Consider the following 12,492-nt stretch of genomic DNA (forward strand, 5'->3'; position numbering starts at 1 on the left):
CTTGGCTGCAGCTGTCTGTCACACTGGTGGATGGGACCTGCTTAAAGGCAATCATGTCAATCTCTATGTGACTACTCAGACTAAGACAGAAAGATGATCTTGACAGGCTTGGCAAAGTCAGCAGAAGGTACTGGAGGACTTTAGTTACACGCAGAAAATGTAGATGCAATTTGTGCTTTTTGTGTGCATGTTTTGTGGATTGTGTAAAGAGGCGTGGAACGGTGCTGTTTTATAGCTGGTCATCTCGAATGAATCTGTTGCCTTCCGAATGTTTCCCATAGTAAATGTAGCGACATTTTCCCAGAACACCTACAGTGAAAAGAAAACAAATAAGGAAAAAGTGAGCAATTAGCATTGTATGTAATGGAACGATATTACTGAGGTTGGGGAAAAGAAGGTTCAACTGTGTTTGGGAACTGCTCTCTCTCTCTTGCTTTTCTAGCTATGCTTGGAAAGCAAAGTATGTTAATTTGAAATTAATTTATTTTAACTAGTGGCATTGGGGTCAGCCCTGAAAAAACACACTTGAGTACTTTGTGAATCACCCCGTTAAGCACATATGCATGCCCTGCTGCTTTTTGTAGGGATGGCATTTTGGATAGAGTTGTATGTTTGCACTGTCTGTTATCGTTCCAAAATATGGATATGGGGACGAATCTTTCTAAACCACATGGTTTTATTGATAATAAAATAATAGTAGCAAGTAACAACAGCTTGGCACTGATCTAGTGATATAAACATGAAAAACTCTGTTCAGACATCCTCACAACAGCCCTTTGATGTAAGTAATTATCGTTATCCCCTACTTTGCAGAGACAGAGAAGTGAAGTGACTTGCCCAAGGTCATCCAGACCTCACTGCCCTCCTTTTCTAAATATAAATGGCTCTACGAGCCAGAACAATGGTAAAGGGTGAGCAAGGCATATTTAAAAGTTATACGTTGTCCTTCCCCTAGTGGTGGTACCTCATATACAGGGGAGTGCTGTGGTAGTACTAGCAATGCCTCCTTTTGCACCCCAAGGCATGTGCAGTCAAATTATTATTGCCTCCTGCACAAGGAAGCCACGTGCAAGGGTCTCTCTGTCTCCCTCTATGTATCTTGGGATTTTCTAAAGCTCTCATCACTATAGTATCTAGCTCATCCACTCAAGGTCCACCAACATCCAGCCGATAGGAAACAAAATATTATGTATAAGGACAAAGACTGGGAGGGATTTACTGTGATTTACTCATTTACTGTGCAGGGTTTTAAATTTGACAGATCCCACATGAACAAATGGGGTCTTATTAGCTGCACCCAGATGCAGCATGAATTAAGTATTCTTTTAATAATCTGTATGTAATGCAGCAATATAATTATAAGCATCAAATAAGCTATGAAAACCCTGGAAGCAGGGGCTGTGCTGGATTAAAGTTAATCCCTATTATTCTCTCCTTTTTTAAAGCATCAGGTGAGTAACACATCACTATGGAAAAAAATTGATAGGCCTATCACCTGTTTTGAAAAACACATTCCTCTTAAGGGAAGCACAGAAGAGGGCTATATGAGCTTTGTTTAGCCCCTTCTTCGCTTCCTTCTCTCTCTCTTTCCAAGTCTCCAATAACCTGATTGATCAGTGGAGCAACTTCCACATTCAAGGGAAGAAATTATTCGCCTTCATAAACCAGTGTCTGGTCAAAAGCAAGTTCTCATATCCTGAGGCGATGCTATCCCATGCAAAGCGTGGTTGTCATTAGTTGGTAAAAAGCTTGGTTGGGCTTCTAGTGGTAGAGCTCTAAATTCAAAGGATATGAACAGTTTATTAATGACCTTCTTCAGACTCCTTTTTCACTGTCATTGATAAAAGTCCTATTTCAGGTCTGCCGTGTTTTCTTCAGGACTGGAAGCAAGACTGTTTACTGAGATCTTGGTGAGAGAGTGCTGTTTGATGAATGCTGGAGACTGCAGCGAGGTGTCAGCACTTAGAAAATGAGGCAAGGACATGAGGTATTAATACTGTCAATGATCTCTTGACAGGAAAACAGATACTACATTCACCGTCAGATTTAAATAGACATCAAGTGCATTAATGACAAAAGGGCAGACTTCAAACAAAGGGGGCTGGATGGTGCTGCGCTGAGCGAGTGCAATAACCTGATCTGAAAAGACACTGTCAGAACTACAGACAGACCTAGAATTGTGTGCAGTGACAGAAAACAGAGATGCCGACAGAGATACCGGTGCCATATTATGCCAAGTATATTCTAACAGTGTCTCCAGCCCTAACTAAATCTGACATCATTTCCTATCACTTATAGTATTCTCCACTGCTCCTGCAGAATATTTCTCCCCAGACATCATTACAAACTCCACTGTAGTTTTAGAGTTACTGGCAGGCCTGTTCTGTCATGGAGGTTGGGTCTAGAGGCCTAAGGATAACCTCAGTCAATCTAAATTTGGAGTTTGCTGTAGAAGTGCTCTCATTTTCACTGATATCTCAGCTACTTGAGGTGATCTGAACGCTAAAGTGTGAGGAGCTGTCACCTTGAATAAAATCCTTAAAGCAAAGACGCTCAGTTCCTGGGATGTTCAGCAAAGATGTCGGACTGTCTGGCAGCAGGAAATGAAATCCAGCTGCTGCTGCTCGCCTGGGGATAAAGGTGCTTGGGCTAGTGACAGTTAAAGTCAGCTGAAATTTTTGAACTCCTGCAGCCTACAATTGTTTAAATTAAGGAAGTGTTGTCTCCACAGAGATTCCCTACCAAGGCGCACAGCTGTGATTCGATTGCCAGGCGGATTATACACACTGCTCAGAAAGCCTTGATAAAAGCACAGTTGAAAATGTTGCCATGAGTCTTTATTTATCATGAAGGTTATTTGTAAAACAATAGACTTGCTCATAAATTAAATGGTGACTTTTTCCCCCTCCTCCTCTCCCTCCATTCCCTTTGCTTGAAGAAAACTGTGAAAATTACAGAGGGTTTATATGCTGCAGTAAGAGCTTTCGATGCTAAAATATGCAATACATGGATTTAGGAAATCTACTGCATCTGACTCAGTAGGAGACAGTTTCCCCCGCACATCTGCAATGTGTTCATTTGTTTGCAGCTTCACAAACTCATGTGTGTGTATGCGCGCGCACGTGTGTGCGGGGGATGACAACACATTTAATGACGTGTGGTGTTTTTAATTAAAATATCTGGCATTGGTCATAATAAGCTAAGTATACTCCCAATGCATCAGCCTAATGCACAGCATTCTGAATGAGCTTTCTGCTCAGGGCTCTTGAAAAATGACAACATGAGGTCTCTTGAGGGATCATCTCCCCACAAATGAGGTTCCAGTTTTTTCTTAAGTAGCTGCTTCCACCATCACCATAAGCTGTTAAAGCTATAATTATGAAAAAATTACATAGGGAAGAATCATGTTTAAAAATACCTTTTATCTTTTAAATTCCCCCTCCTTCAGAATCGATGTTCTAATTATGACGGGTAAGTAATAACCCTGCAGTCACCTGTGTGTGTTGTGGTATCAGTCTTTCTTCACCAACACATTGTAGTGTCAGCAACACAAGCTTTGCCTTAGCTGGGGGAAAACCCAATTATCCCCATAAATAAATAAATACATACATGAATACTAAAGCAAGTGAAAAAATGTTCAAGTCATGTTCTCTCCTTTTAAATTGGGCATGTGTTTCAGAGAGTTATTATGCAATCGATTCCTCAATGTTCTTTTCTAGAGTGAAATATGTTTTTACTTCTTGGTATTTTTCTCGGGGACCAGACAGTACAAGGAATTCACAATAGGCTATGGGACAATGCACTTCTAGGTCACCAGTTCAAATCAGCTCAAGTTAGTTGTGACCTAATGCTAAGACTATCTGGTGGCATCCTGGTGCCATTGCGTGAGTTGCTGGCTTAATTTTCCTAATGCTTTTAATAATTCTGATACATGTAAAAGATGCTACCATGTATCAGCATATAGTAAGGTATTTAAGAATATTAGTGAAAGAGATAATCTTATTTACATTAGGTGCCAAGGACTGTATTCCATAAGTAAACCAAAAGGCATATGATACTTTATACAACACTATACTATATCTGTGTTCAGGTGGAACCTAAGCAGAAGTCCTGACTACTTTTGGTCTGATCACATGGCAATTAGTACCCAACTTGATGTCCTAACCAAATTCCAGTTTAGCTAATTTTATTCTGACTACAGTACCTAAATCCCACCCCATCAGTCTGTGTTGGATCAGATATTCATCTTCACACTTCTTGCCTCACACTATTGGGTACAGCTGCTGTGGGCTATTAAACAGCTGTCACCCTCCACCAAGAAGATGATTACATTTTGAGTGGTGGTCATAGTATAAATGTATAAACTGCTTTCTGGATGAAACATCAACACCATTATAACTTTTTTTCAAAGGCTCTGGGGGATTTTCTCCCATCAATGAATGGGAACTGCAAAGTTCCCTAAAATACTAATTGCAACTTTCCTTATTGGAGAGTACAACCCTATTTACAACCAACATTGACAGGAGAACAAACATCTGTCTACAACCAACTCAAGTCTATAGCGCTAGTCATTTGGACAAAACATTTGCATTAATCCCATTAATTTTAAACATACTTAAGACCATCCCCAGTTAGCAAAGAACATAAGCAAGTACTTATGGGTAAAATTTTCAAAAGTGCCTGTAACTGAGAAGCCTAAGTCCCATTTTCTTCAAGGCATTCGGGCACCTAAAATGCAGACAGATGCATAGTTGGATTTTCTAAAGTGACTAGGAGTTACCTGAGAAAGTCCCGCTAGTCACCTACTTTTGTTTTAGGTGCCTAAATACCTTTAAGAATCTGGTGCTTAAGAGTCAAAGTCTGACTTTCAATGGAACATAAGCTCCTAAATCACTAAGTTCTTTTGAAAATGTTCCCCTACATGATTTGCTAAATGGGGCCTTACATTCTATAAAGGGTTCCTATTTGTTTTAGTTAAAAATAAGTGGGTCACACTATTTATTCCTACATTATTTATTCTTAAATAATTGAGAACAAATATTAAAACAACTGAATGCTGCAAAAAAGTGTGGAAAGCCTCATATGAGCAGCTGCAAACTATCTACTTAGAGGAGCCCCAATACACCGCTCCGGACATAATACGTGGAGATGGGCTGTTCAGTTAGTTTAAAAACATATAAACCCCCAACGAATCAGCCCAAAGTTCAGCCCTTTCCCCAGAGCATAGATAAGTCACCCTCCATGGGACATGACACAGGATATGACAGCTAAATATCAAGACAGATAGATAAGGACATAGAAGGCAGACTTGGACCCAAGCATAGAGACTGCTGTTCTACTGGGACTTGTGGTTGCATCACCGGGGAGGATGTCCAACCTAGACTGTTTGGAAGGAAGAAGGGTTGTTCTGGGGTTATGGGGTTTTTTTTTTTGAGAAAGGAATTTGGGGGTGGGGGAGGGAAATGAGGAGGCAATCTACAAGGAAGAAAGATCTATATACCTGGCCTAAGAGAAGGGAGGGGAATGTCAATAGATTCAGATACACAGCCAAGATTTTGTTCTTATTCTGGACTGAGTCTTCTGAGTTTCATCCATCAGCTTTAATTCATACATATTTATTTATTTACATTTGGATCTGCAACAGTTTTTCTCCCTCCAAGTCCCATAACAAAATAAAAAATATCACATTCAACTACTTTATTATTTCCTGGAATAACAGCATCCAAAATAGTGATGCCCACTACTATGCAGGGCAAGCAGACAAAATATACAGCTTGTCCTTGGACCTCCAAACACCCAAACATCTGAAAGTCTATCCACGTTGGTGGAGGGAATATGGGGGTGGGAATGATCTCATAGCTCTAATTAAAAGTCCCTAAACTATTTTACAGTATCTGCCACGACTACCCAATCCTCACTATACTGTGCTATGAGTGATGGCTATTAGATTATCGTGCATTGCTTACACGAGCAGAGACCGTCATAGAAAAGCAATTCTTGACTGTCTCAAAGTATCAGTACCAAGGATATCCAAAGTTATCTGGTGTCTGACTAACTGACTGTCTTTCTCAGAGGTAGCAGACAGTTTTTTCTTTGTTTCTTTCCACATGATGTCTCATTTGATAAAATAAGAGCAACTTATTGCTCCTTTCCTACATTATTTTCTTCTTAAACTGCTAGAATATCTACAGTGGAAAAATGTAACATCTAACTAAAGATAAAATGCTACTGCTAGTACTGAAATCTATTTTGATTTACATTTTTAAAATACAAGCCAGGTAAAGGTGCTATAGACGCTATGGGAATCTAAGAGTCACTTTAACATGTCAAATGGTTTGAGTGGTTAGAAGAGGAAACTAGGGAGTCAGAAATCAGATTCCTAGGTTCTAATTTTGGATCCGCCAATGACTTGCTGAGTGGTCTTGGGGAAGTCACTCTGACTGCTCCGTGCCTCAGTTTCCCCATCTGTAAATGGGGAACATGCAATGTTGTTGCCAAACAACATTTAGAGAAATGTAAAACCATGAACAACTGTTACCCAGGGAAATGGGAGAGTTGGGCCAGCCTTTGCCCTCAACATGCAACACCTCCAACCTCATTGCATACAGGACTCCGGCTCAGATGATAACTACAGGAAAGTGATTGTAAAGGAGTCTGAATGTGCCACAAGTAAACTTGCTCACTGGTGGCTGCAGCTCCCCAACTGCCAGACTAGAGACTGAATTCAAGTCACTGGGTCCTAATTTTCAGGTTATACATCAGAGCAGCAGAAGCAGGAGCCAGCAGAGAATGAGGTAAATGCTGAGCTGGCCAGCCCTTCCCCCCCTGGATCTGCTACAAATGATTGCACTCTGGGCCAATATCAGTGGGGAGAAGCATCTGCAGCCATTCCCAAATGACCTGCCAGAAACTGCTCTGGGGCACTAGGCCTCAGTTGTAACCCCCTACATATGGCCTGAAGCTTCTGTGGCAGGCTATGAAAGGCCCAGCTCCTGAAAAACCCAGGCCCAGGTCTATTTAAAATAGACCTCAGACACTAAGCTTCCTGATGTCACAATGGACATGGACTTTTTTGGACTATGAACTTCCCCTCCTTCACTGTATCAATCTCCTCTCTTCTTCCCTTTTTATTCCTAACAATTTCTCCACCCTCCTCTCCTCCCCCACAAATAAATCCCATGGAATGAACAAGTCAGGGGCCACTCACCCTATCTTGAATTCCCTTCCCCATCCTTGGGCTGCTTTTGTCCTCTTAGATTGTAAGCACTGCACAGTGGAGCCTCAATGTTGACTGAGGACCACTGTATGCTACCAAAATATACATGATAAACAATAAGAATCAGGCTTAGATTTCAGCAGCTTCTAATGAGTGAAAGGTTTCCAGCTATGCCATTCTCTGCTCTGCCTTCTCCAGCTGATGACATTGCATGTGACTCCAAATACCTCTGAGCAGATACTATATGAGCGTTGGCTTACAAAGACTAGCAATACCTTGGCACCAAAAGTAGTTATGAACTAAGATGACATCAGGAAATGCTATCAGAAGTGCCCAAGGAACAGATATACAAATATTAACTCTTCTTACATTATAAACTAACAGCCTTTTAATTATCAGAGGGGTACCCGTGTTAGTCTGGTTCGGTAAAAAGCGACAAATAGTCCTATAAGGTGCCACAGGACTCTTTGTAGCCTTTTAATTGATTTTTTAAGAGAACAGAGCTGCTAAATGTAAGCAGAAATAATCGGCTATTCCTCCAAAAGTAGCTGCACATAAAGGCAGCTTCGTAAGGCTGAGGGTAGTGCTCAGCTGCCCCAGCCCAGAGCGAGCTCCATCTTCACCAAAGAAGCAATCAGATACTATGACGATGGGTACAGTATAGAAAGACAGATCTCCCCATAACAGAGGGGAATGTGACCAATTGCACCACTCTTCAAGACAGTGAAGATCTTTTAGGTGGTGTGCTCCTGACCTGCACTCTCTGCTGCACCCTTTGCTGTGTCTAGAAGTTCTAGCATAACCCACCCTTTTAGTCATGGGACTGCAATGGCTACAAATTTGCTTAGCCCCTATGCAAGGGTGCCAAGAAAGTGATGATTCATTCCCCCGAATACACATGCCCTTCAGGTTGATCAGATTATTTCCAGGTACCAAGTCAAACCCATATTTAGTCCACAGCAATAACATTGGCATTATGCACCTAACTTTATCAAACAGAGAAGAATCAGAACAAGCAAGTGAGGCCATGAAATTATGGCAACTATCCTGCACAGACAAGTACTGTGTCATGTCAAGTCTCACTGGCCTGGTTGTAGGAAGAAAAGAAAAAAAAGAGGAAGGAAAGCAGTCAACAGGGAGAGGATGTTGGAAAAATTTGCAATGAAGGTGATAGGAATACAAAGACGTGAAGTTTGCATCCCAGGCCAGGGGAGACTGCATAAATGTTCAGTGTAAACTAGCAGTTGAGCTGATGTGTGATAAAGTGCAGCCTGCTGTAAATACACTTCAGGGCTCCCAGTGCAGCTGGGGATGAAACTTGTAATTTAAAAAAAAAAAAAAAAAAGGAAAGGAAAGGGCAAAAAAAAATGCACTGCAAGCTTTTTCTCACATAATCTGTTACTGGAAAATTGAGAAGCTTGTCCAAGTCCGTGGGAATAAGCTGATGAGCTGATACTTAATAATAAACCATATTGTGTCATGGTGCAGAGTCATCTAGATCCATTCAGGCCACAAACTATATTACTTTATACAGCCCTGGCTGACATACATTTAAAGCCCTCTACACATTAAGGAGCCATTAGGCTGACAGATTAAAAGTTATCTTGGAGCTAATGTTTCCATTATGTGTCCTGGCAGTGGAACAATCAACACACTGTTCCTCAGATGTCATACTTTGTTTAAAACAAAAAAGAAAAGGAGGGTAGCTCTCCCTCCTTGAATGACATTGACATGATCAGCTTTGATCTGGGCATGTGCTGTCTACAGATCATCTACTGCTGGCTAAAACAAAAGCATTAAGGGCAAATCACTTTAAATCATTAACCAGTTCTGTACTGTCCAGGGTAGTTCAGTAATATTATAAAGGCCCACATTTCTGCATTGGGACTTCTTAGCAATCCTTCCACACTTCTGATGATGATTGCAATATGCTGGCTTTTTTTCCTATTAAAAACAAAGCAAGCAAACAAAAAGCCCTCCCCCTTCCACCACCCAGATGTGTGTCTTCACCATTGTTGCAGTTTCAAATGACTCTGTGGATGGGATGAGCCTAGAGGTCAGTATGAAATTTTTCTTGTTGAATATTTTGGATTTTTTAAAAAGGATGGAGTAAATTATAAAAAATAATCAAGAACATACTTGTATTTTTATTTACTGGCGTTACTGAGCACCAGAAACACTGGCTATACAGATATCAACTTTTCCAGAGGTTAACTTACATATGAACTCAGGCTCAAATTTATATAGATTGGATACCTTCAAAGGGAAACAACTATGGATTTACAATATCTATTTGTACTTTACATGTCTCATTTTCTCATATGTATTATAAATAGAGTGAATAAAAGATGGAACTGTTTCCAAAGAGCATGCATGGATCAGATGCAAATCAGGTAAAATTTGTTAAATGCCCTTCACTCTCCATTTCTAGATTGAAGTCACAAAAACTAAAGTTATTTATTAATAGCCAAGTGCTCCAAGCTGGACCACTTCTGCTTTTTTTAGCTACTAACACAACAGCTGCTCTCCTTCCTCTGTCTCCCCCTCCCACACAAAAACACTCACACAACTAAAAACCAAACAAACCTCATGCTGATTTCTCTTTAGTCAATTTAAAGTTGAGGTCATCACCACTAGAGGGCAGCATCCATTTGTCTATTAAACTGGCTAAAACAGCAAACTAAATATTCCCCATGACAATTAAACAATACTGTTGGTTAGTTTTGCAGCCAATTTTATGTTCTATAATGATCAAAGCTTATATTTATACAATCTGTGCTTTCAACCTTTTACCTGGAAGCCTGATTTCTGGTGGACTAACTTCAGTGATCATCAATTTGGCTATAGGGGTGGCTACAAAAAGAGGTCACTAGTGTATTTATTGGTTTGAACTAAAGGCTCAATATGTTTCATAGAGGGAATAAATATACATATATGAATTAAACTGATTGTTCTGAATTATGTTTCTTTTATTTTTATGTTTCTTTTGCAACAACACGATCACTGCATTGATGCAAGTGATACTTCTAATGTATTCAGAATGGTGGGCAAGAAGGTTTTAAAATCTGATCCTTACTGTGTATTTAAAAGTTCAGCTGCTCTGTCAACTCCTCCCATATTATCTTAGAAGACTCTCAGTTGATTTGACTAACATATGCAAAAGTGACATTTCTGTAGGCTGCTCTCCACTTTGGGTTACACTCTACTAATAATACCTCCATTAATCAGCCACAGAATGAAACCATAAAGAATGCTAGAGCCATTAAGGAAACAGAGGATGAATATAATTATATTGTACTTCACAAAGTTTAGGAATGTGCAGATTGCATTAGCAGTAAAGGGGAAAAAAAGAAAGTAAGCTCTTTCAGTAACAGTGATAGGATTAAATAAATGTACCATGATTTATGTGGTAGAAAGTCAACTTTTGGAATAATTGTTCGGAAAGTCTGCAAGCATTCCAGCAAAATTACAAATTCTTATATGAGCAGCAGGGACCTTCTGGAGAGTTTAGAAGTGAATTTGGCTCATCTCATGAGTAAAATTTGCTTTTTGGATCTCAGATGTATTCTGTTGGATGAGTTCACATTTTTTTTTTTAAAAAAAGCCATCCACAATTCAGTCTGGCTCAACTGGTTTGAAATTTCTCAAGAGAGTCATTTGAAATAAAGACCAAGTTTCTTTCCCAGCTTTAAAAATAAAAAAGCAAGTCTCTCAAAATTAAAGAGCACAGTTAAACAGTGCTGCTGTCATATTATGATACTGTGACAATCAATTAGGGGAATGTTCTTTGTATACTGTTACTCATTCCCTTCCCTAAGCCGTTCATCAGAAACAAAGGAGACTTTTAACTGATTGCTAATGATAGGATTAATAGGATTCTTCTTAATATAAAGTAACCTTCCTTAAGGGACTGGTGCTGCTAAGTGCTGGGTTCCCTTAACTCCCAGTGGGAGCTGCAAGTGCTTAACACCTTCTAGCACGCATCCAGATCTCACAGGATCGGGCGTTAAAGGTGCTCCCCACTCTTCCAACCCAGTTGACATATGGTTCAACTGAAATCAGAAATACATCTGAGCCATAAAGTTCAGCTCTGGAGCGGAACTTCCTGAAAGTTCCGCAGGCATTCAGTTCACTGGTTTGAGTTGGGGCCTGTCTCTAGCTGAAACAAACCCTGCATTATATAGAATACACACAGTGATTTGCTACTGCAAAGAGTTCATAGCCTAATTCTCAAACACTGACTGACTCCAGTAGAGAGTGCCAAAACATTGTCACTGTTTTCTATCTTAAACTCTCTCCTGCTCCCTCAGCCTCCTTTTAAAAACATCCTAATGAGGGAGAGGCTGAAGATTAAATCACAATGGACAGCAGAATGTAGTTTACAAGAGCACTCTTAGCCTCTATGGAAGCTTGTGCTGAAGACTAAAGATAGGAAGCTAAAGAAACAACTCAAGAGAGGCACAGTAAAACCCCTCTAATAGGGTCAGACTCATTAAAATTTAGTCAAAGCACCAAAGACTTTCTAACAAATATTACGCTTAGTAAACATATTCCACTGGAGCACGGATATTGGTGAGAGCTTTTGGAGTGTGTCAGTTAATCAGTATTCACCCGCTTTGACAGCTTGAAATATTACTCACTTATTTGGCTGGTTCAAATTTGTCAGACTTGACTATGTCATAAGTGAACATGTTCCCATATTAAAAAGGAGCCAACTGGCAAATGTGCACATTGGACATAATAAAACACATCTGGCCAAACAATCAAACAACGCTGATCACAGTATCACTCGCAAACACAAATTAACAGCGACTGCCTAGGACATTACCAAGTCAAACAGGAAGCAATAACCTGCTACCCACTACTTCACCAAATATCCATTAAATGGTTAATTGAAAGACAGAGCCTCCAAAGCACTCTGTTTCCAAGGCACTCTCCTGCATGGTTAAAGGTGTATACATGTTTTACATGTCCTGGGTCATTTGCTTATAAAGGGGAAGTGCTGAAGGGGGAAGCTGTGCCTCAACCCACTGAATGGCACTAGAAGACCATCAGGGCAGTGAAGATTACATATCACAGCCCTTTGTCTAAAAGCAGGTGTCACTGTGCCTAAGTACAAGTGGAAAGTACAAAAGAGGTAGAGGGTAGCCAAGGATTAGTTAAAACCCCAGATCCTGCCATATCAGTTCACAGTTGTACATAGCAGCAAGGACAAAATTGGTCAGATGCATCCTTATTGCTCAGTTAAACATCCAAGAATGTAGTACACAATTCTG

The 12,492-nt window shown here is 40.2% G+C and overlaps 1 protein-coding gene across 1 annotated transcript in view; it reads right to left on the bottom strand.

Annotated features, from left to right (window-relative positions):
• Positions 1-229: 229 nt before the first annotated feature.
• The window catches only part of LRMDA (leucine rich melanocyte differentiation associated), a 931,481-nt gene continuing 919,218 nt past the window's right edge, over positions 230-12,492 (bottom strand). Inside the window, exon 7 of the mRNA XM_026653719.2 lies at positions 230-309. Coding sequence (XP_026509504.1) covers positions 230-309 — 80 coding nt within the window. The remainder of the gene's footprint in view (positions 310-12,492) is intronic.

This window comes from Terrapene carolina, unplaced genomic scaffold (genome assembly GCF_002925995.2).
Source record: "Terrapene carolina triunguis isolate 2854851 unplaced genomic scaffold, T_m_triunguis-2.0 Scaffold147, whole genome shotgun sequence".
NCBI lineage: Eukaryota > Metazoa > Chordata > Testudines > Emydidae > Terrapene > Terrapene triunguis.